Source organism: Zalophus californianus, chromosome X (assembly GCF_009762305.2).
Source record: "Zalophus californianus isolate mZalCal1 chromosome X, mZalCal1.pri.v2, whole genome shotgun sequence".
Taxonomy (NCBI): Eukaryota; Metazoa; Chordata; class Mammalia; order Carnivora; family Otariidae; genus Zalophus; species Zalophus californianus.
Genome location: NC_045612.1, coordinates 21,483,107 through 21,507,093, shown reverse-complemented (window position 1 = coordinate 21,507,093; position 23,987 = coordinate 21,483,107). Strand labels below are relative to the sequence as shown.

The 23,987-nt window shown below is 38.1% G+C and overlaps 1 protein-coding gene across 8 annotated transcripts in view; it reads right to left on the bottom strand.

The window, feature by feature from the left end:
• The window catches only part of SMARCA1 (SWI/SNF related, matrix associated, actin dependent regulator of chromatin, subfamily a, member 1), a 462,233-nt gene extending 443,358 nt beyond the window's left edge, over positions 1–18,875 (bottom strand). For 6 of the 8 annotated variants that reach the window (XM_027608388.2, XM_027608389.2, XM_027608393.2 and 3 more), the window contains exons 1-8: positions 18,534–18,874; positions 13,483–13,569; positions 10,379–10,545; positions 9,956–10,056; positions 9,550–9,650; positions 6,102–6,281; positions 2,001–2,156; positions 514–645 (exon numbers count right to left, since the gene is read on the bottom strand). In XM_027608388.2, the coding sequence (XP_027464189.1) occupies positions 514–645; positions 2,001–2,156; positions 6,102–6,281; positions 9,550–9,650; positions 9,956–10,056; positions 10,379–10,545; positions 13,483–13,569; positions 18,534–18,707 (1,098 nt within the window). In that variant the 5' untranslated portion in view covers positions 18,708–18,874. Of the gene's footprint in view, positions 1–513; positions 646–2,000; positions 2,157–6,101; positions 6,282–9,549; positions 9,651–9,955; positions 10,057–10,378; positions 10,546–13,482; positions 13,570–18,533 lie in introns of all 8 variants that reach the window. The other 2 variants (XM_035725645.1, XM_027608387.1) reach the window with 1 other exon arrangement.
• Between the last annotated feature and the right edge of the window lie 5,112 nt (positions 18,876–23,987).

The window sequence follows — 23,987 nt, the reverse complement described above, 5'->3', positions numbered from 1 at the left end:
ATTCAATTCAGTTTGCTGCACTAGCATAACCTTGTGTTAATGATAAAAACAATGTAAATCACACATTTACAAAATATGCTGTTTTTCTAATCACACATTAATTATGAGCTCTTTAGTGCTCACCAAATGTTAATGACTACAATAATTAAAGACCATTTTAAAGACTCCACCTACCAAACTAGTATGTAGAAAGCCCTTCCAATTTAATTAAAAGAAAATTTTGAATTTACTATTATGAACTCAGCCTATTTCATATCAGAAATTGTGACAGCAATGCAATATAGGCAAAGTTTAACAGGCAGAATAATCTCAAAGAAAAGATACATTATTTCTCTAAATAACCCCATTTGAAAAATTTGTGCTTAAGAGCTTTTTTTTTCTGAGAAAACCAAAACACACAGATAAAGAATTACAAATGAAAAAGAACTATAAATTTCAATCTACATTCTATGCTTTGAAAACAGATGTCTGTGAACATAAGAAAATCATATTTAAAACGTGACTTAAACTTACATCTGCAGAATTAAAGACATCAGGCAATAAAAAGTTGAGTAATGCCCAGAGTTCATGCAGGTTATTCTGCAAAGGTGTTCCAGTTAGGAGCAAGCGGTTGGTTGACTTGAACTCACGAACAATCTCAGAAAGCTAGAAAAATAATTATGTTAACATCGCTTTATTTATTAGAATTCTCAAAATTCAGTTCTTTATCCAACCATGTTTTGAATAAAATAAAACTTGAAAATTATTTTTCTGAACTAGGAAAATATCCTAGCTCAGGTGACATTGCCACAATGAATCACAACTAAACAAAATATCCTAGGCATTTCTACACTTACAAGAATGCAAATCATAGTCATACCTCAGACCCCTCCCTCACTTCAAAAAATTTATTTTCTCCATTTTGGGTCCACAGAAACAGTCAAAACTCCATGGAATCCAGGCTAGTCACTTTACACAATAATATCTCCTTCTCCCTGCCAATCATGTTCATCTACATACCTAGCCAAGTTCTAACTTGGCCTGATGACAATTTCTAAGCACCGGAGTTGCACCCATTTTTCTTAACTTACATTAACTTTCTAAATATAAAGCTATAGGGGCGCCTGGGTGGTTCAGTCGTTAAGCGTCTGCCTTCGGCTCAGGTCATGATCCCAGGGTCCTGGGATCGAGCCCTGCATCGGGCTCCCTGCTCCGCGGGAAGCCAGTTTCTCCCTCTCCCACTCCCTCTGCTTGTGTTCCCTCTCTCCCTGTATCTCTCTCTGTCAAATAAATAAATAAAATCTTTAAAAAATAAACAAACATAAAACTATAAAAATTAAAGCACAAAAGCATAAAAGAATAGTAACCTTATCAAATAAAAATGCACATTTTTATACACTCAAATAATTATTCTCTAACATGCATCCTTTTTTATTGGCTATTAGTTTCAATTTGAAATTAGTATGATCCACCTGGTAGTTTTCCTCCAGTTCTGTCCCTGTTTCTCCCAAAGTAGCCCAGTGATCCAAAGAGAGGCTCATCATAATAACTGATGGCTTTTCCTACTGTTGATGGAGTTGAATGGCAAGAAATATTGATATTTTTCAAAATTAACACCACACTCTAATTCACACAAATCAGATAATTCCAAGAAATGTTTTTTTTAATCCTTATGAATATACATAAGCTGGTAGGCTCCTCAATAAAAGTCAAATCAATGCAAATGACTTTTGTACACCAAATATTACCAAAATATTAAAATACTGTAGCATAACAGAGTTAGGCTGCAACAAGTATAGCAAATGAACACCTAATTTTCTTTATATTAAAAACTGTGCTCAATTTTCATTTGTCTCATATTCAATAATTTAAACTTTAAAACCATTTTTAAAACTGATTTTCATTCACATTCTGTGAATAAAATCACAATCTTCCAACCCTTTTTAATTTTGAATACACAGAAGTAAACAGACATGGTAGTTAAAAGAAAACTTTAACAATGATATTGAAAACTGGCTTACCTTAGATTTTTCATTCTTTATTCTGTGAGCCTCATCAATGACTAGGTATCGCCAATGAAACTTTTTAAATACAGATTTTTCTTTAATTACCATCTCATAAGAAGTAACACAAACGTCCCATTCTCCTGGCATCATTTCATCACGAATAAAAGCAGCCTAATGCAAAATAAAGTTCCTCATATTAGAATACACTGACAAGATGGTCACAGAATTAAAACATCAAGAGAATATTAATAATTGTAAGAGAGAGACCTGGGAATCATTTAGTCTCATCCATTTTAAAGACAGGAAAACCAAGGCCCAAAGACACATTTGTGGGCAATTATCTGGATGACATGCTAATATATTCATCAACAAAAGAGAAGCAAAGGCTTCCCTTAAAAGAGTACAGCATATCCAATGAACTGGAGTAGTTCTTATCACCAGAAGATGACTACATTACTAGGCTCTCTTCATAGGACAGATGGTCCAAAAAACATGGGTGAAGTAACTGCCTTCTGAAAAACATGCTCTTACCAAGAGCCAAGCATCACCAACTATTACCAATACAGTTTTAACAAATGAAAAGAACTCAATAGACATGAATGATTTCAACCTTTGAGATCTCTTATGTTCCTTCCCTTTCTAGCAGGAATGAATCACATATTTCGTTAAGGGGTCATGAAAGCCCATTAATGCTTCTGTGAACTTCCTGATGTTGTTTTGAGGTTACAGATATGATTTTATAAAGGGGACTTGCTCTATCTAGTACAGGAGACTATTTAAAACAGTGAGACTGGGGCGCCTGGGTGGCTCAGTCGTTAAGCGTCTGTCTTCGGCTCAGGTCATGATCCCAGGGTCCCGGGATCGAGCCCCGCATCGGCTCCCTGCTCCATGGGAGGCCTGCCTCTCCCTCTCCCACTCCCCCTGCTTGTGTTCCCTCTCTCGCTGTGTCTCTCTCTGTCAAATAAATAAATAAAATCTTTAAAAAAATAAAAAATAAAACAGTGAGACTATTTAGAACTGTTTTTAAATCTTCACAGGCAGTGGCCAACATAGTAGCCAAGCTGACTGAGAGCATTTTTAACTTGTATGAACTGAATTCCAGATGTTACAGGTCAAAATAAAACCACAGAAGTTAACAGGGAGCAGCCAAATCTATACTGAGAAGGTTCTGATTAGTACTGTAAATCTAAAATTACAGTACATAAACAAAGTAACTGTTCACTGCAAACTCATTATTTCATAAACTCAGTTATGCACCAAACACACTGTGGACTCATTCAACAAATATTTACTGAGTGCCTATATATACAAAAGGATCCCCTGGACTAAAGTAGAGAACAGAAAAAAAGGCCTTTGTAGAGATCTCAGTTGCACTCTGGGAAGTGGTCATATTGAAAAAGCTAATTAAGACATTAGGGAATTGGAAACAACATAAAGAGAACCAGGGTACCAGACCCCATTTGGTCTTGCAAACACCTTATCTTTCTTTGATTTTGTGAAACACTCAGTTTAATGGTTCTTCCTACAGTTTCATGAAACATATGCACATTTTTAATTTAAATTAGCCCTACTTTGAAATTTGTGTGACAGAACATTGAATATCACATAATCCAAAAGCTCTCACTTTATAGGTGACAAAATTAAGGCCCTTCAAGAGTCACTCAACATCACACAGTCAATGGCAACACCAGAACTAAAACCAGATCTGTTTCCATGTCCAAGATCTTTAATGCCTCTGGAGTGGAAAAGGAAGGGGTCAAAAACCAAGTTTGGTGGGGTGCCTAACTGGCTCAGTTAGAGCATGCAACTCTTGATCTCAAGGCTGTGAGATCAAGTCCCATGCTGGGTGTGGAGCCTACTTAAAAAAAAAGAAAAACTAAAAAACCTTACTTGGGATTCACACCTCTATATACTTCAGGACTACATTAGTATCAAACTGGATCAATAGTATTACTAAGAATTTCCCAACTCAAATACCTGTTATAATCTACATCAAATTTTTAATAACATATTGACCTCATAAAATATTTACAAAAGGCCAGGAAACTATAAAGACCCAATATATCTATCCCATATCCCAAGATTCAAATCTGTCTATAAGTAATAATCTGGATTTTCACTATGCATACTGACATCAATCTCTAAATGTTGAATATAGTACATTATTTATGTTATTAATAATTACCAGTTTGCAAACTCTTTCGCCCATGGGCCACAGTAAAATTATAGTTTAGGTTGCAATCCTTAAAAAAGGAGCAGTACATATCCCCACCATGAGTGAAACACTCTGCCATTTTCCATTCTTTTGTATCTCAATGTTTTAAAAACTTGTCTCCACCAACATGAATTCCCAATATTAACAAGTGGCAATATGAAAAACACTGACTTTGAAGATTGGTTTTCAAGATTAAAAAATTTTTGAAGCTGCCAGTAAAATCCCAACCTCCCATGGGGTAGAGATAGGACAGTCACAAATTAAATACATCCACTCTTTCTTTTAGGGGCGCCTGGGTGGCTCAGATGGTTAAGCATCTGCCTTCAGCTCAGGTCATGATCCCAGGGTTCTGGGTTCGAGCCCCACATCGAGCCCCACATCGGGCTCCTGGCTCAGCAGGGAGCCTGCTTCTCCCTTTCCCTCTGCCCCTCTCCCTGCTCATGCTCTCTCTCTCTCTGTGTCTCAAGTGAATAAATAAAAATCTTCATAAAAAAAGTGAAGAAATACTTCATTAAATCCTTGGATTCCATACAATATAGTTGAAAACCACTGACAGTTTTACTGAGATACCTGGAAACAAGTGTAGATATTTCTCTTTTGCTTATGACCTTTAAGAAATAATTTCAGCCAAAAATCAGTACTTTAGAAATGCAAAGTTTCATAAGGAGTGGTATTACATCAAAGAACAGCAGTGAGAGGCACCTGAGAGTGTCTGCCTTTGGCTCAGGTCGTGATCTCCAGGTTCTGGGATCAATCCCTGTGTCCAGCTCTCAGCTCAGCAGGAAGTCTGCTTCTCTTTCTCCCTCTCCCTCTGTCCCTCCCCCCCACTCGTGCTCTTTCTCTCTCTAATAAATAAATAAATAAAACCTTTTTTAAAAAGGAAAGAACAGCAGTGATTAGAAAGAGTTCTAAGTAACTAATTTGCCACTGGGAAATATTAGGCATAGGGAAGAATCAAGCCCATAATTCTAAATTTATGAGCTCAGTATTTCAATATTTAAATTATTTATAAGTTAAATTTAAATAAATTTAAGTAATTTTTCTTCAAGCAAAATGATAAGAATAAAATTACATAATTCATTATGCTACCATTCTTTTAAGGATATCTTTTGATAACGTATCTAAATATGTAAAATAGAATAAATCTTTACTCTAAACTATGTCCTCTGGAGGCAAAATAAAGGCAAAGTTTAATAATATGCTTTCTAAGCTGATTATTCATTTTGATATTTTTGCATAATTTATTTATTTTAGATTAATTTTACAGTCCTAAATAATTGTAGCCTACTAGATTGACAAATGGCTAATTTAAGCAAGAGCCCAGAATTTCTAATATCTAAGAATGTATGCAGATATGTATTTTTCTATTCAAAGACCAAACTGAAAGCTGTGTCTATGAATAAACACAAAACACAAGGCTCTCCATACAAATAGAAAAAGTTCCATTCATGTGTGTAAGCACACACATGTGTCCATGTATACCAAGTCAAAGTCAAAAATAAAAAAAATTAAACATAAAAAATTAAGTCATGCAAAATTACAGTTTTGGAGTCAAAATAGCACAACTGATAGAGTCACTGATAAGATACACTGTCAATAAGGACTTTTTTTATAAAAAGATATTTAAAATGCAACTCAAAAATGCTGAGGTTAATGACCTAGTTGAAATTAAATGCAGATAAACATAGTAATGGATTGTCTGTTATTAATAAGTAACACATCTACTTCACAGGAGTGTTGTGAGAATTAATTAATATATAAAAAGCACTTAAACAGAGCCTTAATGTAGAGTTATTTACTAGTAGCAGTCAACTTCAATGTCTTTTATGGTAATAGTAGGCAACTTAACCCCAGAAATGATGTTATTCTTGATGGTCTCTTTAAACCTATTTCTCACTTACTCTCGCATCCTTGTCTCCGACGAAACAAATAACACGGAGAGATGGGACCCATCGTTTAAATTCATTCATCCAGTTGTATAAAGTAGACTTTGGAACTAAAACCATGTGAGGTCCGGGAATATTTCGGTAATGTTTCAGGTAACCAAGCAAAGCAATCGTTTGTAAAGTCTTACCAAGACCCTGCATTACCATTACAAAGAAAAAATCCATAAATGTTTATTTAATGAAACATTTTGTTAGTAATAACATTACAAAAGACATTCGTCAACTATGTCACATAGGGAAAAATTTAAAGACCTTTGTTTTTTTTAAGTGAATAACCATTCCAATTTGTACTTACTGTGTGCACAAAAAGAAACCAGGGACTTGCAGGTAGAAGGCTGCTTTGTTGCTCCTCTTAAAGGAGCAAGCAGTCTACTTTATAATTTTTTCTAGAGCCAAAATTAGGGATTTCATGTGTATGTGTTTCACACTCATTTCCCTTATCAGCCTGCTTAGATACTGGTCTTTCTTTCCCATTGCCCCCAACATTATTATAGCCCAGGCATGAAATATTCAGACTATGAATCTCAAGGGACTTGTGGCTCTCTGTACTTGCATCTCACACCCTTGAAGACCTATGGAACCATAAAAGAACAGAACATGAAAGAACTCTGCAGCCAGAAAGGGCCTTAGAGATGACCTGGTCTGGTGAACTTTTTTAAAAAATAGCATATTGAGGGGCGCCTGGGTGGCTCTGTCGTTGGGCGTCTGCCTTCGACTCAGGTCGTGGTCCCAGGGTCCTGGGATCGAGCCCTCCATCGGGCTCCCTGCTTGGCGGGAAGCCTGCTTCTCCCTCTCTCACTCCCCCTGCTTACGTTCCCTCTCTCACTGTGTCTCTGTCAAATAAATAAATAAGATCTTTAAAAAAAAATAGCATATTGAACACCACGAACCCACCACCTAACTGATGAGAAAGGGAACAATGTTCCATGCTGTGTGGCCTTTTAAAAGAGTCTCTGGGGGTGCCTGGGTGGCTCAGATGGTTAAGCATCTGCCTTCAGCTCAGGTCATGATCCCAGGGTCCTGGGATCGAGCCCCACATCGGGCTCCCTGCTCAGCGGGGAGCCTGCTTCTCCCTCTCCTACTCCTGCTCTCCCTGCTTGTGCTCCCTCGCGCTGTCAAACAAATAAAATCTTTAAGAAAAATAAAAATAAAAAATGAAAGAGTTTTTGGCTTTATCTCTATGCAAGGTATATATTTGCATTTATAAACCTAGGCTTAAACTATTTTTATAGGGTTTATCCCATCTAATATTTCACTTAATGAGATGCATCAAAACCTTAAAATATCTAAAATTCCTTAATCAAGGGCGCCTGGGTGGCTCAGTTGGTTGAGCGGACTGCCTTCGGCTCAGGTCATGATCCTGGAGTCCCGGGATCGAGTCCCGCAGGATCTCCCTGCTCAGAGGGGAGTCTGCTTCTCCCTCTGACCCTCCCCCCTCTCGTGTGCTCTCTCTCTCTCTCATTCTCTCTCTCAAATAAATAAAATCTAAAAATAAAATAAAATGAAATAAAATTCCTTAATCAAGTAATTCCATTTTTAGGAATCCTATGGAAATAATTTGAAAGGTGCAGGAAAACTAAATTACAAGGGTTCTTACAACAGTATTATTACATACCATAGTACATATATATCAACCCATATATACTAAATATACGAAATATATACTACATACTACACATCAATCCAAATGACCCGCAATAAGGGAGGAGATGAATAGAACTATGGTAACTCTCCAGGATTAATTGTTACAGAGTAATTAACAATCATTTTTATAAATATTTGAATTATGTAAAAAATGTATGAATATGAAGAAATCAGAATACCAAATTATACATACAATATGATCGCAACTATGTAAAACAAACACATCTGGAGTCAAAATACTAAAAGGAAATATGCCAAAATATCAACTGTGATTATTTCTAGGAAGCATAATTATAATTTACTTTCAATTTTTTTCTTGATTTTTTCCAAATTTTCTAGACTCCTTATTAAAGTATCTTTCCCTTTTTTAATAATCAAAAAGTATCTGGTATCAGCATAAATTCAGTATGAAGGCTCTTTAGATCCTTTAGACAGGCTGCAGCCAAGAGGAGCTTGGGGCAAATAATCCTGGTCTTTCTGTTATCCAATTAACCAAGCTCCTCCCCCTCTGAGCTAATTGTAGTCTCCAACCCAGAATACTAAATATAAGGACCTACAGACCCTTGATTTAAAGGACCTCCTGCCACACACCTAACAGCTGCTCAGCATCTATGGGATCAACTACTACACTACATGTTACTTAGCATAAATAGTCATGTAAATATGGCTCCAGAGTCACATAAATATGAGTATCACTAGGTCATAAAAATCTAGAACTCCCCCACCCCACTCTCTCTTAAATCCCATCTTACTCATTTGGTCTTAAAATACCAATGTAGGCCTTCATGTACTCCCCTGATCTGCTGAATTAGCATCTTAAATGGTCTTACTTTTTCTCTTTGGTCATTTTATTTATATGCCCATCATTCCTTAGCTTATTTCCCAGGTCCTACCTGGTACTCTGCTATAACAGGACTCAACATTGCTCTTTACTTTTTTTTATTCCATCTAGTCCTTTCTGAATGCTCACACATTGAGGTGCTTACATTCATTCATTCATGGTTTCATCATTTATTGTTTGGTTTATTCATGCACTCATTTAGTGTTTGGTTTATATACCCCCACTTCATTACCAAAAGGATTTCAGGTCGCCTACAAAGAAAATGTTCCAGGTGGCCTACAATGAAAACATGGAACATAGGGGCGCCTGGGTGGCTCAGTTGGTTAAGCGACTGCCTTCGGCTCAGGTCATGATCCTGGAGTCCGGGGATCGAGTCCCACATCGGGCTCCCTGCTGAGCAGGGAGTCTGCTTCTCCCTCTGAACCTCTTCCCTCTCAAGCTCTCGATCTCTCATTCTCTCTCTCTCAAATAAATAAATAAAATCTTTAAAAAAAAAGAAAACAAGGAACATAAATTAATAGTAAAATAGAAATAAAGAAGGGCCAAGGAAAGATTAGAAGGTATAGAATAGGAAAAGGCATAAAGGCATAATGGGCTGGCCATTATGTTACACAGGGTCTCCATTTTGGCATTCATTTTGGCTCTGAGTTTCCTGGAAGCCAAAGTGCAAACAAAAACAAAAGTACAAGGAGGTTTTTTAAACCATATGAGGAAATCGCACTAAGAATTTGTAGCCTGTGAAAGTATATGTTCTAGAGGTTACTTAAAGAAACAATTCTAGACTTTACAAATGCTTTTTACATTGTACCTAATAAAGCAATTAGCCTCCAGGCCTCAGGGGGACAATACAGCGCAGGTATTTCAAATTTACATAAAAATTGGTAACTGAGATTGTGTTTTTAGCTATCAACTCCTTACCATTTCATCTGCCAAGATACCATTGACTCCATTTTCATACAAAGAGATCAACCAGTTCAGCCCTCGAATCTGATAATCTCTCAGTGGTCCTCCTTTCACATCTGAAAAAGAAATCAAGACATCTCATACTTTCATTAATACAATCAAGTACAGGGGCGCCTGGGTGGCTCAGTTGGTTAAGCATCTGCCTTCGGCTCAGGTCATGATCCTGGGGTCCTGGGATCGAGCCCCAGATGTGGCTCCCTGCTCAGTGAGGAGTCTGCTTCTCCCTCTGTCCCCCTCCTCGTGCTCTCTCATGCGCACTTTCTCTCAAATAAATAAATAAAACCTTTAAAAAATATATAATCAAGTACAATTTTTCTAAAACCAAACTGGAAAAAAAATACCAACGTAATAACATACTTACATGAAGGTGACACCTCAAATCTAACACACACATTAGATGTTTTCCGACTCTCTGAGAGCAGCTCTTCATCTTCTTCTTGTTCTGTGCGCCTGTGGCGGTAGCTGAAATGAAAAGAAATACCTTTATATTCAGCCCAAATGCTAAGCTGTCAATTAAGTCACTACACATTGCTAATGTCTGTCATGAAAAAAAAAATGAGTTATCTAAGGTCTTGCTTAGAAGTTGGTAGAACCAGTGTACATTTTTATTGATTTCTAGTGAGAAAAAATAGTTGCCTCCAAAACTTATTTACACTGACAATAACCTTATTTTTTTAATACAGAATTATACTGAGTAAGTAAAGAGGCAATGAGAATATAAGAGGAGGGAGAGGTGGGGACAGGAGGAAGTGAGGGAATAAAGTAGAGAGAGATGCCAACGTACTCTCCAGCAGAAATTAAGCTCTGCTTGTCATCTTTCTTTATTCGAGGACGTCCCAATTTCATGTTCAGAGGAGATGTTGGAGATTTCTGTGCTGAAGGTTGAATGAAATGTGCAAAAAGTTCTGTCTGCTTTAATAAAAATTCAAATCTCTTTGCTCGGTCTGCTTTCTAATGTACAAAACAAAAGAAAAAGTAATGATTTTCTTTCTTATTCAAAGTTATTTAACAAAGACTTATATTGCCCTTTTACTTTGTACTATGTTCTAAGTACTTTAAACATACTAACTCATTTAATTCTCTTCATAAACGTATGAGGTAGGTACTAATATTCTCTCCATTTTACAGATGATAAAAGTAAAGTATGGAGAGGGTAACTAACTTGCCCAAGTTCCCATAGCTAGTAAGCAGAATTTGAAAATGGCATTTTCAGATAGTTTGAATAGAAGCCAAGTGATCTAAAAGCAGTAAATGCCCCAATAAAAAGTACCCTGCTTAAAGAGTCAGGGCCAAAACGCAAATCCTCTTTCCAAAACATAATGATTTTCTTTTCCTAGTGAACAAAATAAAGCATCATAATATACAATATATCCTAAATACAGAAATATAAATTATTAGCTATGATATACACATACCGTAAACTGAACTCTTAAGAATTTTCAAGTTGCATCTAGGAATAATTATTAACATCTTAGAATACAGTGTCATCTTGTCTCAAAATATTGTGAATGCGTGGTACAACAATGTAATAAATATTTTTCTTCAATTACAATGATCTGGAAAATTGCACTTTTTTAAAGATTTTATTTATTTGAGAGAGAGAGAGAAAGAGAGTGCAAGAGTGGGGAAAAGGGCAGAAGGACAAGCAGACTCTCCGCCAAGCACAAAGCCCAATGTGGGGCTTGATCCCAGGGCCCCAAGATCATGTCCTGAGCCAAAGTCAGACACTTAACTGAGCCACCCAGGTGCCCCTGGAAAATTGCACTTTATGCTAATAATATAAAAAGTTTGTCCCCAAAGTGAGCAGGATTTGGAGGAAAAATATATACACACATGTAAGTAAAATAGTTAATATATATTAACTATTAAAATTGGTATGTATTATAATTTCTCAATAAATTGTAAAAGGGCATATAACTTATACCACATTAGTGAAATAAAACTTCACTAAAAAATCTTAGAAGATCAAAAGATGTATACATCATTCTAGATAAAGAAAAAAATGAAAATTATTTTTTAATTCCCAATCACTTTCTGACCACAGGGTAGAGAATATTTGATTGCTAATGAAGGTTGCATAATTAATAACACCAGAAACATACAAGAGTTCATTAACATAAACACAAGAATTAGACAAATATATTCAGACCAGAAATTGGAAGGAGGCCAAAACTTTTCCATTTTATGTTATCCTCACTGGAATGTTGTTTTTAGAGTTGTTAAAACATTAACTGTCTGCGTTAGATGTGACCTTAGACATTTAGGCATGGATTTTGGTAAAATCACCATGAGCAGCCAAAAAATATACTTCATCTCTACTATTTTTATATTACTGCAAAACAACCCCTCAACAAAAAAGTTCAGTTCCAACTAAAATGAAAGCTAAAATATGGATTTTAGTGAATAAAAATTTTTTAAAAATGAAAAATTAAATTAAATATATGGCAAAGCAGTAGGTGGGCATCACTGAGATTATACTGCTTAAATATGTAATATTTCCAGGTACCAGGCAAATGTCCTCCAGAAAATGTGTTACTATATTACATGTTTTACAATGTGTAACATTCATTAATACATCCAAAGCAAGAAGAGAGGAAGAAACAAATATCAGTCTGGCTTTGCGACCTGCTTTCTTTCAGCCATACTGATGGTGCCAGATATTTCCACTTAGTGGATACAATATTTTTAGCATAAAACATCTTATGATGGAGGTAGCAGGGTGGTTCAGTCAGTTGAACATCTGACTCTTGGTTTTGGCTTGGGTCGTGATCTTGGGGTCCTGAGATCCAGCCCCCAGAGTATGGACTCTGGGCTCTGTACTCAGTGGGGAGTCTGCTTGAGGATTCTCTCTCTTCCTCTCCCTCTACTCCTCCCCCAGCTTGCTTGTGTGCCTTGTTCTCTCTCTCTCAAATAAATGGATAAATCTTAAAAAAAAAAAAAAATCTGGGGCACCTGGGTGGCTCAATCAGTTAAGTGTCCAACTCTTGATTTCAGCACAGGTCATGATCTCAGGGTCCTGGGATGGAGCCCCACACCAGGCTCTGGACTCAGCAGGGAATCTGCTTGAGGATTCTCTCCTTCTCCCTCTCCCCCTCCGTCAAATAAATAAATAAATCTTTAAAAAAAACATCTTAAGGGCAGCTGTGTGGCTCAGTCACTTAAGTGTCTGCCTTTGGCTCAGGTCATCATCCCAGCGTCCTGGGATGAGGTGGATGGCGGATCTGGGCTCCCTGCTCAGCAGGGAGTCTCCTCCCTCGCCCTCTCCCTCCTCCACCCACCTCACACTCTCTCTTACACTCTCTCTCAAATAAATAAAATCTTTTTAAAAATCTTATTATGGGATAAAGAGCACTGAACAAAAGTGAAGAGATATGATTTCTGTTCCCAACTATTCCATATAGTTTCTCTGATCCTTATTTTCTCATCTGAAAACAAAGAGATTCATTTATTCAACAAAATCTATTATGATGAGGCTGCCTGGGTAGCCCAGTGGGTTGGGCATCTGACTTTGGTTCAGATCATGATCTCTGGGTCCTGGGATCAAGCCTCGAGCCCCGCATTAGGCTCCCCAGTGAGCAGGAAGTCTGCTTGCTCTCTCCCTCTGCCTCTGCCCCTCCCCCTGGCTTGTGCTCTCTGTGTCTCTCAAATAAAAAAAATATTTTTTAAAAAAAATCTATTATGACTGATTATATATTAAATTACTTTCCAATTCTAAAATCTATAATCCTGTATTCATTATACATACACATGAATTTTTTCAATCTTTCACATCTCCTCTGTAAAAATCAACTACGGTGAAACTAATATAAGATTGAGTATCAACTATACTTCAGTAAGAAAAAAAAAATCAACTACAGTATTCACTATCCTACCAAAGAATATATTTACCATTTTCTCTTCATATTCTGGGTCCATTTCCTTTTCAGATTTAGAAGCTTTAGCAGCAAGTTTGAGTTGAAACGAAGAAACATTTTTCTAGAATTAAAAAAAAAATAAGCCATCAAATTACAAAGCAGTATCTTAAAAGTGGTCAACATTTTCATTTGAAGAAAATAAAAAGTAATTAAATACTAAATAAATAAATAAACATGGACCACACATAGACCAATGATGAGAGCATGTCATGAAGCAGGGCTTATAATTAATCCAGTTCTGTGCACCTGAGGTCCAATAAAAAAATCTGAATTCTTAAAACCAGAGAAATAACATTAATTAAACACCAAAAGGTGAAATATTGAGCCTTTTCACCTATTTTTTTAATTTAAAGCATAAAAAAGCATATAACCATTGAATAGAAGATTTAAAATCTAGAATATGCTAATATTATCAACCACAAACCAAAAAATTCAAGGAAAGTAAATATTAATTCTCAGAAACACTTCTTTATGTAATGGAAATAAGCCAGACTTTCAGAAGAAGACTGTGGTTTCTGTTCCTGAAAAGGCACTTTTTATTGTTTTCATATTCTAATCAGAACTTTTAAACTTTTTTATATAATGCAATGTGTTCATTTCTATTTAAATAATAAAACAGTACAGTTTCAAACTTTTGATCTATGTTAATTTTCTCCAACTGGAAAGAAAAGTATTTTAAACCATATTACATAAACATTTTGTAGAAGCAGTTTCTCAATGCTATCAACTATTAACATTTGATATTTAAAAAGTTGTAATTTAGTGAAAACTGGCATAAATCAGCTTCTTAAAAATACTGAAATTATCTGGAGGGTTATTTCATGCATGCCATCCTTAGTAAAGATAAGCTTGTACTTGTAAATATAAATAGGCATATAAAATATACCTCCTTCCCTGTAAGAAATGGAGAAATAAAATAATAAAAACACAAATCTACACCTTAGTACCAGAGCCAAGAGTATTTCAGTTTTAACACAGACTTTGTACAAGTCAAAACACAAATGTTTGTGAAAACTAAAGAAATTATGTCCATTTTATCATGGCTTTTGTCAACCAGTTTCTGAAAACTTAGGTCCTAAATCAACAACAGAATGTGATCTTAAACATAAGAAAGACAGGACTCCGGGGTGGCTCAGGGGTGGCTCAGTCGTTGAGCGTCTGCCTTTGGCTCAGGTCATGATCCCGGGGTCCTGGGATTGAGCCCCACATCGGACTCCCTGCTCTGCGGGAGGCCTGCCTCTCCCACTCCCCCTGCTTGTGTTCCCTCTCTCGCTGTCTCTGTCAAATAAATAAAATCTTCAAAAAAAAAAAAAAGACATGACTCCGATAGTTCATGAGTACGTCTTCCAACATTTACTGAAATTTCTATTTTGAGAAAATCCAAACGAAGATTATGGAATTTGACCCTTGTCAGGGTTCTACTTTGAAGCACTGATCAGATACTGTTCATTCTTAACCCAAATAATAGCCATCTTGATTTAAGCACCTCATATGTATATATCGTCTATGTGGGATGTTTTGAATATAATCCTGGATGGGCAAGGATAGAAAACTGCTAAAATTCCCTCGATCCCACACTTTCAAACTGTCACATATACTATAAATCTGATTTTATTTTCAAAGCAACACGAAAAGGAAAACCGGGTAAAAAAAAAAAATCACACCTTTATCATTACCTGAAAAGCTATATGTAGTTTTCTAACTTTCAAAACAGTCAAAATTACTTCCCCTCATATACACAAGTGTATATCTAATAATGTGGGACATAGATTTTACTTATAGAAAAATTAAAGCTTTAATTAGAAAAAATTTCACTCAATACTCTTGCCTACCTTGTGGTAGAATACCATAAAATTTAATTATATGCTGATTAAAAATTCCTAATCTTGAGCAGTGCTATTAAAAGCTGTGGGTAATTACTTAATTGGCACTATCTTCCACAACAAATTTAAAAATACCTACCTTCTAAACCTTCTCCTTTGTATATTTTTTAAAAATACACTTCTCACACAAGATAAAAAGTGACTAAGATATTCTAATGAATTTCTTACAGATTTTATTATCTGGTAGTTTAGATGCCATGAGAATACAGCACAAGGTCATCAGGATGCCCTGTCTTAAAGACCATGACCTTTTTCTTGATGTTTTCATTACCAAAAATACCAACTCCAACTTCCAGTGTTAGGTTAACCAACAATCACTTAAACCCAAGTAAGTTCAAGAACCAGAAGATAGGGTGCCTGGGTGGCTCAGTTGGTTAAGCGACTGCCTTGGGCTCAGGTCATGATCCCGGAGTCCTGGGATGGAGTCCCACATGGGGCTCCCGGCTCAGCAGGGAGCCTGCTTCTTCCTCTGACCCTCTCCCCTCTCCTGCTGTTTCTCTCTCTCTCTCTCTCTCTAAGAAATAAATAAAAATCTGAAAAAAAAAAAAAGAACCAGAAGATACGCAAAAATACCTTTCTGTCGCTGAATGTCACAAGTCAATCTAATTATGCATCACAAAATGCTCTTCTTCAGAGCTGATTTTCTTTTGATACACAATTCTAGCAAGTTCCATAACCTGCTACAGAGAAAAGCAGCAGCAAATGACATGGGAAGGACCACTAGAGGAAGGGACAATGTAAACAGCAGGAAGGGAGGGATGGCAGAAACCCAGGACTGAAACATGAGTTCCACCGCAATAACATCCCTTTTCCTTACTATTCAGGTGTAATTATTTCCCTCTGCCTGCTGCATCACTTGTACTTTTGTCTTTTTGTATTTTTACAGTTGTTTTAAATGGTTTTATGGCTTTATAACATCTATGTCCTTTATTATAAATTCTCTCTGATGAAAGTAGTAAAAAATGATAGCTAACAGCCTGACAATTGAAGGAGGAGAGATAAAAATCATTAAGAAAATCAACACAATACTGGAACTGTCTGGGAAGTGGTTATTTAATTGAGGGGAAACAGCACCTCAAATGCCTTTGTATCACTTCCAGAGTACAATAACTAATGAACATGAGGAACAGGTTAATCTGCACTTTCAGTGTATCACTTAAGGAGTCAAGGGAGTGATCTATTTAGATTTTGTGGGTGTGTGTGCCGAATTACTTTATTTGAAGGAATGATACAAATGAAAGAACTTAAGTAGATGGTTTGGTACTCTTTAGATTTTTCAGGAAAAATAAAAAAGATGCAATGACTGGAGTAATAAACTTCAGGTATTCAGAAAGTTCCTGCCATGCAACACCTCATTTCCCTATGCTGAGCAGACAAATGAGGTATTATTAGGCAATTTCTGATGAAGTTACAGAATTCATGAATAGCTATGTATCAATTCAGTGTTTGTTACATAGGTTTTTTACTGATTCCCAATCTTTTCACAATTCAAAGAATTTACACAATCTGGAAATTCAGCAACCTTTACTGCCATACAAAAGATAGTTTAGCCCTTACATTTGCCCAGTCTAGGGAATAAAAGGCACCTAGACTCATGTCTGAATTCCCCAATATTTGATTTTATAGTGATACTTGGTATTTGACCCATCTTTACAATACTGTCTTACTGATCCAAGTACCAAAGATCTTAAAATGTGCATGTTTTCTATGGTTTTCACTTAGCACTACAATTGTCTTTCTGTTTAGTCAACCTTGTAACAGTAAAATATGTCACTTAAAACAACTGCTGCATTTAAAATTAACTCACGGCAAAAGCTGTTAATTTCCCTCAAAAGCTTTTCATTTGGTCGTATCATATCAGGTAATGATTCAGACAAAGCCACTTGAGATCTCTAAAGCATAATTTTAATTACCTACCATTTTTTTAATTGTGATATGTCTACTCATAAATGGAAAAAAATCCATCCATAAACGATCCATTCTACATTTTATTATACATCAACAATACTTATGTCCCATCCTATTTTTCATTTGAAATTTTGAACGTGTTTCATAGTTTCATTTGCATGTCTTGGTCCATATGAGATATGCCTTATGGAGATAATACATATTTTCTAGATTTGGCTTTAATAAGGTATCTGAGCGGTCCCCTTATGTATGTTAGCAGCAGTTCATCTTAGCGACGCTGGGTTAAAGAAAAATAAAAATTAAAAAAAAACCCTGCGTGTGTCCAGGAGCCAGCAGCGCCCACTAGGAGAGGGAGGCGGAAGCCTGGAAGGCTTGGGGCCCCATTGGGGGACCATTTGGGTGGCCCTGGAGTGAAACACTATACCGTCGGGGGCGGGGCAGGAGAGGGTGAGGGTGCACACGTTGGAAATTTTCCTAAGCCAGCGTCCACGATTCCTCAGCTTGGGGTTTGGATTGCGGGCGGGGGGGGGCGGCGGGTAGGACGCGGAGAGCTCATTTTCTCGGGGTGACACCCCCGCTTCAGCAGGCGGGACCAAACGAACAAGGGATGATTTTTTTGCTGCTACCTAAAAGGCCGACATTGTCATTCAAAAAAACAAGTCTCTCCTATCGTCCTCCGCCTCCCAACCACCAGCACCTTAAAATTCAAATTTAAAAAAATAAGCCCCAGCAGAACCCCTTTTGCGCGGGTGTGGGATTGAAGGGCCCAGATTTCCCAGGCAGAGGCCGACGGGAAGGGGGGGGGAGAGGGAGCGAGCGAGAGGAGAGGGAGAGGCGGAGGCTTTTTCCTGCACAGCCCCATCCCCCACCCTGTTACCCCAGTTCCGGGAATGTGAATGGGGCCGGGGGCTGTCCAGGGGCTCCAAAGCCCCCAACTCCCGGGATAACGGGCACCCTCCACCCCGCGCCGCGCCCGCGTCCAGCCCCGCCCCCGCCCTCCAGGCGGCAAGGAGGAAAGGGGGAGGGGAGCGAATGCTAGACTGTTCCGCCGCCCCCCACCCCCAGCGCGCCCTCGGCCCCCATCCCCGTGGAGCTCCGCCGGTACCTGTCGGCGCCGAAAGGTCAGGGCTTGGGCCCCTCGGAGGGGCCCGGCTCAGGATTTGTTCAACACACACACACACACACACACACACACACACACACACATACACACACACACCCCCTTCCTATTTACCTCCTTCTTCTTCTCGCTCTTCTCCGCGGCCACGGTGGCTTCGGTGGCCGCGGCGGCCGCTCCCTCCTCCTTAGAGGTGGATGGCCCCGGCTGCTCGTCCTCTATGACCACGATTGTGGCGGTCGCATTAGCGGCTGCCACGGTGGCTGCCACTGCAGCGGAGTCCGGCTCCATGGCGTTGGAGCGGGAACGAGAAGGGGGACGAGGAAGGGGACGAGGGCTCCTGGGCGGCGGCAGTGGCTGCACTGGAAAGAGCTAGATGGAGCAGGGGTGGGGAATCACTCCGCTTCCAACCCCTTCGCTCAGCCCCCCCTTCTTTAAATAACCCTCAACCCTGCCCCACTTCCGTCCACCCACCCTACGTCATGGCCTCCCCCCGTCACCCTCCCCCCTTCCTCCACCCCCCCTCAACGATCGCGAGACTCCCCCTCCCCACCCAGAGCCCGGGCCGGCCCCGCACGACCAACTGTTGCCTGAGTGTGGGGCGCGGACTGGGGTAGAGGCGGGAACCCACAAGCCCGCGGCTCCCTAAAAATCTCCTTTCCCACACGCCCCCAACAGTCAGCCTGAGCTCCCCTCGCAGATGTGTGCAGAAGGAATCCTCTTTCCCTTAAATCTGCTCTTTGTACCTCAGGGCGCTCTCCCCTTCTTGCACAAAGAACTTTTCCTCTGCTTGTAACTGCACTGCAAAAGGTCTTTCTCACCATTTGCAAAGCCCAGAACCCCTCTGGGGACTGCCTTTTCCCAGATCTCGAAAGGGGGATTGGTGGTGCTATTCCCACCTTTGTAAATTCTGCAGGAGAGGCAGGCACTCCTTGAATCTCCTGATTGCAGCTGCAAACATTCTCTTACAAGGCAGAGCATGACTCTAGGGTTTTATGTATATTGCTCTATTTGCAACTCTGATACTTCTCAGATGGCCAATGTGCAGGGGCCCTTCTTTTACCTTCACCACTGAATTGTAAAACTCCTGCAGGGAGACAAGGTCAAGGGACTCACAGAACCTGGGGCAAATCATGGTAGGTACCCAATATTTGTAATTGGATTGAATTATTGTGAGTTTTTTGGTGCGTGTTCCTTTTGTACCCCTGTTATTAAGTAGTAATTAAATACCAATAATATGCATGATCATGGATATAAAAGCATTTTGTAAAGGGTGGGACAGTATGCAATGTCAATTATTAAATATTATTATTTTTGTTTCTCACTATTTATTTTGATCAATTATGGGAAGATTTACATCTTAGTTTTTAAATTCAGTCATTAGGGAGGAAAGACAGCAAAACATGCCAAAAACAGTAGACCAAACAACAATCACAAAATCTGCAATTTCCAAAGTGAAGCAAATGCTTTTTAAAGAGTAAAGAAATCACGATTACTTTCCCTCAACACACCTTCCTAAATTACCAACTAAAATCAAGTATGATTTCTGTGAATGGAAGGAAGGCACACAATTGCCCCCCAAATATCTCTTTTTCCTGGAGATAGTAGCCTAAATTCCTTTTTGTTTTAAAGCTGCCACTCCTTAGTATGCAAAATCCTTGTGACATTTTAGCTACTATTGGTCATTTACACCTTAGTGTGAAGGAGTGTGAGATCCTGTCCAGGGACTGGTTTTACACAGAAACACAGAGAAGTTTTTAGAGGAAAAGAGCAAGACACTGGTGACTGAAGGAGTGTGCCACTGAGACTGGGGGTGCTAGCTTTGCTCTGATTTTACTTTCATTATGTTCTTATCATTTGCCCTTGTTTCCCATCCTGAAGTACACCTGTGTACTATGCAATGGGTATAGGGAGTCTCAGTATAACAATGGTTCATATTTCTGGAGCATCAACCTTAGTCAAAAAGTGAGACCGAATTAAGTCACTTAACTGATCACTTGAAACACTATTTTTTCTATTAAACGTGCAGACGTATTAAGGAATGAGCCACAGAGTTTGAACTGTCTCCAAATAAAAGCTTGAGACTTCCAGTTAGACGTCCTACCCCTTCCCCTCCAACTGTTCTGTCTCCTCAGTTATTAAAAGTCGTTTGGTGGGGAATTCCGTTCCGGAAGGACTGAAAGCAAAGGATGCTGCAATGCATGCATCCACCTGACTTGAGAAGGATCCTTCTAGACAAGCAGAATGGAAGATTTCTTTTTCACCAAACTATAGCTATAAGAGAATAGAATTCCCCTTTCCTTGCCAGGGTTTTCAAAGGAAAAGGGGGTCAGTAAATACATTTTGTGTACTCTGTGTTCCTGCTAGTGAAGATACTTTGTTACATTGTATTTCTCATTGCCAGTGTAGGGTATTTGGGTTACATTGTGAGCTAAATGCATTTTGTGAGGACATCTGGGAAACTCACATCCCTTTATAATACCTTTTCTGTGGAAATGTATTCCAAGTTCCAAAAAAATAATTTAGAAATTAATTTGGGGGACAGAACATATTTGTATGTTGGCAATTTTCCATGTATGTATAATGTGATCCTTACTTTTTCAGGATGACATGGATGAAAGTGCTACCAAGTAATGAGTTTGGCTGAAAAGGTCAATGCTTGGTCCATAGACCTTGCTTCAGGATTCATGTAAATATTGCCCTTTGGCTTGTGGCAACAGCTGCTATTTACAGAGCATGTGCTATCCTTATTTGCAAATCTGCCTAAAATTCATGATCTGTAGACTTTGTTCAACAAGAGTCACCTCATTTCTGAACCTACTCACCTTGCTCTATCTGCTACTACTTCCTCCTATTTTGTCTTTTCATTTGAAATGGTCTTTAATTGCTATACTCCAGTAAGGTAGGAGAACAAAGCAAAATTTTATAGAGGACCTTGGAGCCATATTTGAGAACCTCAACCAATCTTATTCTACTGAACAATACATCCATTTTGGCAGATTGTGAATATTACAGAAGTTAAAATTCAGTAGCTGCCAGAATGCGTGTGCAGTGGTGGTATTAAGTACTTTTATAAAGTTCATGAAGGCAAGGTCAAAGACTTGGTGTTCATTCTCTTATCCTGTATCTGGAATTTATCATTGAAACCACAGTATGACTTAAAACTACATTGTGATCCCACTTATCAGTGTTCTTCAGAAGCTGGGACAAAGGATTCTGGTCACAGTATCTTACTTACAACTATAGTAACAATTCTGTTCACAGCAGTAAACTTTCTCACCATTCTTCTTGAAGACATGTATGATAGTGGCATTTTTGAAAATGTGATATTTCCTTGGTGCTCTGTATATTAAAGAAAAGGTAATCATAATGGCTAGTATGCATCAACCATTTCTTGAGCACCCACTATTGCATCAAGCACTGTGCTGGATTCCTGACATATGATATTGCTAATCCTCCTGGTAATTTTATGAAATAAATGTTATGATCCCTATTTTACAGATCAGAAAATGGAGACTGAGGCTACATAATTCATCTAAGGTCTCACAGGTAGTGACAAAAGCCAGATTCAAATCCCAGACCGGCTGGCTCCAAACTTCATCTTTCCACTTCACCTTTATTAAGTTCTCTGTTCTTCACAGGGCTTCCTCCTTGACAATAGAAATCATACTGAGAAAATTACTAAAAATATTTCTGCCATCTGTCTCCATAGTGTTCCCTCTGGATTTATGAGGAGACACTGTCACTCTTCAGGCTCTGGTAGTATGCACAGCCAGATAATTGCTTTAATTCCACAGAAAAGTTGCTGTTAAGGTGGAGGTTAGAGAATAACTTGGGATTCTTGCATGGCTTGTACCCAAAGTAAATTCTCAGAAGAGTATTGGGACTCAGGACACAGTGCAGGGTCAGGGAAAACCTAACTGAAACAACGTAAATGTGCAAGAGGAAGTGTTTGCAAAATGTTGTACAAAACATTCGTAAATGGAATACTATACAATCATTATGAATGATTATGGAAGTACGTATCTGTTGGCATGGAAGTATGCTGCTAATAGATCTTTTGTTTTCCGTTTTTCAAGTTTTTCATTTTATTTGTTTCATTATGTATATATAAAGTATTTGAAAAAAATTAAGTATTTGAGTCTCAACAGTCAAAATTATGTTTAAATATATACTCATAGAATCTCTACTACAACACTGTCTTATCTTTTTCCTGCTCCCAACAAGTAGCCACTTCAGTATTCTTTTTGGTTGTATTTCCCATTTTTACACCAAAACCTGGCTATGTCATGTTCTCCACATATAGTGGAGATCACTCCATATTAGATTAGTAGTCTTTCTCGGACTTTTTATAGCTCCACATTATATAATCATGTGTCTCCTCTCATTTCCTAGGTCGTTTTCATCAAGGCAAGTCAATATGACAAATTCTGCCTAATAGGATAGGAGTAGAATAGATGTCTCTCTTCTAGGCCAATTGTGTAAGAGCCAGTTTGTGACCTTGCTCCCTGTTCCTTTGCAGTCATGATCACAGAGGCCCCTAATATATTGTTGAGTGAAAAAAGGCAAGCAAAAAAATAGAATGATCCCATTTTTGAAAAGCAAGAAAGAAAGGAAGAAAGAAACTGTTTACACAAATAGATTTCCACAAAGGAAAAGGTCTTAAAAGTTCTACTCCAAATGTTAACAGTAGTTGTAGCAAGGTGGTGGGATTATGGGTGACTTTTTTTCTTATTTTTGTCCCTCTATTATTTCTAATTTTCCTTGATGAAGGTGTTTATACTTATATAATGAATAAATAACATTTTAAAAGATTAATTGAAAAATATTGCTCAAAAGTACACAGGTTGAAATAATCCCTAACAGATGGAGTAGGAACTAGTAGACAGGATGAGTCAAAAAAGGGAAAGAACAGTTTCACACTAAAGAGACAGTGCAGTTATTTAATGTGCAAAATAAGAGAAGGAATATAAATTACTGGGCTATTTACAATAATGTTACCTGGTTAAGGAGCTATTTTTGACATTATCATTTTAAGTTGTATGTAAAAGGTTTTTTCTACTTTTAAAAATTATCATACAGGGGTGCCTGGTGGCTCAGTTGGAGCCTGCTTCTCCCTCTTCCTCTGCCTGCCACTCTCCCTACTTGTGTTCTCTATCTCTCTGTCAAATAAATAAATAAAATCTTTAAAAAAAATTATCACACAAAACCTAACTCTGAAAAAAGATATAGCCAATTTTTCAAACACTTCCCACCCTGGAATTCTATACACCAAAGCGTGCCCTAAAACGTGTAACACATGCTAAGTAATCTGAATTGGGTTTGCTAAAAGCACATGGTGAATATTATTAGAGGCAGAATAGCATAATTATTACCAACTTGAGCTCTAGAGTCAGAAAGACTTGGAGTTCAAATGCTACCAAATTATTTAACCTCTCTGAGCCTCAGATTTACATCTGTAAAATGGATATAATATGTAACTCAGAACTAACTGGAATTAAAATAACAATTTTAAAACAACCTAACTCAGAGTGGCTTTATGAGGATTTAATGTAAAAGTATATGTAAAAC